Source organism: Gobius niger (assembly GCF_951799975.1).
Source record: "Gobius niger genome assembly, chromosome: 6".
Classification (NCBI taxonomy): Eukaryota; Metazoa; Chordata; class Actinopteri; order Gobiiformes; family Gobiidae; genus Gobius; species Gobius niger.
Genome location: NC_136857.1, coordinates 38,301,395 through 38,303,914, shown reverse-complemented (window position 1 = coordinate 38,303,914; position 2,520 = coordinate 38,301,395). Strand labels below are relative to the sequence as shown.

Genomic DNA, 2,520 nt, shown 5'->3' with positions numbered 1-2,520 from the left:
ATGGACAGAGGGTGCAGCCAGGGGCCGGAGAGTGTCCGGTTTGGGAGCCTCAGGATCTCATCTCTGCTGTTTGCAGATGATGTTCTGTTGGACCTTCAGCTGCTCTGGTTTGCAGCCGAGTGTGAAGCGGCCGGGATGAGGATCAGCACCTCCAACTCCGAGGCCATGGTTCTCCTTCCCCTCTTCAGGTCTACAGGTGCTCCATTTACTGTGTGGAGTTGCATGTTCTCCCCGTGTCTGCGTTGGTTATTTATAATGATTAAAAAGGAAAACGAAATACAGAAACATTCTCAGTCCTTGAAACTTAGCCAACATGTGTGTGTGTGTGATTTACCGGCAGTGAACTCCCCCCCCCGACTGCTCTATAAGAACTGCTCCTCCTCTCCTGCAGAGCCCACTCTGGAGTGAAGGTAAGTCTCCTCATGGCTCAGGTCTTTCACACAGATCTTCTCACTACCTGATGATTTCAGATGGCTGTCCACTGCCCGCTGACCGCCCTGCTGTGTCTGACCACCGCTCTGCTGACCACACGAGCTGAAACTGTAAGATACACCTCATTTATCAATCTGTTTGATCAGGCTTTAATAACTCTGCTCATTGTCCCTCACTCACAGCCGATGAAGAATGCCGATGGTGAGTTCATCTACAGGACACTCATTATGATTCATTTATTACTAATAATGTTATTATTTTAATAAAGGCTGTCCTGAGGACTGGACTCTGTTTGGAACTCGCTGTTTCAAGTTCTTTGATTCTAAGGCGACTTGGACAGTAGCAGAGGTACAGCCCTGATAATACTAATATTCTCTTTACTCTGGGAGTCAGAGGTTCAACTCTGGGAGGAGGAACTCGAGTCCAGAAGACTCACATCACTACATTGAGTCGACATAAAGGCTGTGTGTATCACATGGAGCAGATCCATAGATTAACACTAGATTAATAATTGGGTTTGTCAAGAACTAATATTTGTGATGTTGATTTGATATAAAAGATCACGATCACTCACCTCCACAAAACAATGCTCTGTCGCTGAGGCTCTGGAGGTCCTTAGCTTTCAAATGAGGCATGTTCAGTAGAGCAGCAGTTTGATTTTGTTTTTAACCTCTTCACTCCCGCCTGAACCGAGAGATCTTTTTCCTCAACTTTTTTTTTCATTTTTTGTCATTTTTTTGTCATTTTTTGGTCATTTTTTGTAGTTTTCTTGTCAAATTTGCATCACATTTTTGTCATTTTTTTAACACATTTTGTCAATTTCTTGTGACATTTTTGTGACATTTCCATCATTGTTTTCGTCTCAGTTTTGTTGCTATTTTCATTCCTTTTTTCCAGAAGCTTTTGGACTGGGGTAAAGCCAAACTGTGTGCTCGGTTCAGGTGGGAGTTAAGGGGTTAAACCGTACTATACCTTTTGGTGTTTTCTGTCCAGACCACCTGCCAGTATCACGGTGCAAACCTGGCGTCCATCCACAGCGCTGAGGAGCACGCCTTCATCAAAGATCTGATCAAAGAGGCCACAGGAGAACAGCGGCGGACCTGGATCGGTGGACTGGACGCGGCGAAGGTCAGACTGTTTGTTCCATCACTTAAATCCTGGTAATGGAGTTGAAATGTGTGAACCCGTGATCAGGAAGGACTGTGGCTGTGGAGCGACGGATCTGTTTGGGATTATTCAAACTGGCACGCGATGATCGGCGAGCCGAACAACCAGAACGGGAACGAGCACTTCGCTGAGATCAACTGGAACGGTAAAGATGTACAGCTCAAAATAAAAACACAACAAATGGATCCTCCTGAGAAGAAGTCACGTGAAGCTGAATGAGTAACTTTTCTAACTAACTTTCTTTCTGCTTCACTCAATCCAGGCGCGTATTGGAACGACCTCGCGGAGAGTCTGAGTCTGGACTCCATCTGTGCCCAAGACGCGCCTCCGAGAGTGGTCCTAACTGTGGGGGGGCTGACCTACAAATCTACCCCCAACCTGAGCTAGGGCACGTTCATCTGCTGTGCATTAAAACACTCTCCTTCTCAGCATCAGCCTGGGTGTCTGGCTTCTTTTATATCATGGATTTGTGTGTTTGTGTGTGTGTGTGTGTGGGGGGGGGGGTTCACATACGAAAGTCTGCCTGTGAGATACATCATTCCGAAACGAGCAGATTGGTAAGAGCTCTTACGGCAAACCTGATGTGCATCAGCGTCCGCCATGAAAAGATGCTTCCGAATTGGGCTGTCAGTTCGGAAGGAGTTAGGAAATGGAGCCTCGATGCTAACTATCATAGCCACTTTAGCATAGGGACCTCTAGTGCTAACTATCATAGCCACTTTAGCATAGGGACCTCTGGTGCTAACTATCATAGCCACTTTAGCATAGGGACCACTGGTGCTAACTATCATAGCCACTTTAGCATAGGGACCTCTGGTGCTAACTATCATAGCCACTTTAGCACAGGGACCTCTGGCGCTAACTATCATAGCCACTTTGGCATAGGGACCTCGGGCGCTAACTATCATAGCCACTTTAGCA

General features: G+C 46.5%; 1 protein-coding gene across 1 annotated transcript; it reads left to right on the top strand.

The window, feature by feature from the left end:
* Positions 1-470: 470 nt before the first annotated feature.
* On the top strand, positions 471-1,986 carry LOC306964887 (galactose-specific lectin nattectin-like; the record flags this gene model as incomplete). The annotated part of the gene is made up of 6 exons (XM_079559054.1): positions 471-542; positions 615-633; positions 701-780; positions 1,426-1,560; positions 1,627-1,744; positions 1,862-1,986. 6 exons carry the CDS (start codon positions 471-473, stop codon positions 1,984-1,986), a joined length of 549 nt encoding a protein of 182 aa, XP_079415180.1.
* Between the last annotated feature and the right edge of the window lie 534 nt (positions 1,987-2,520).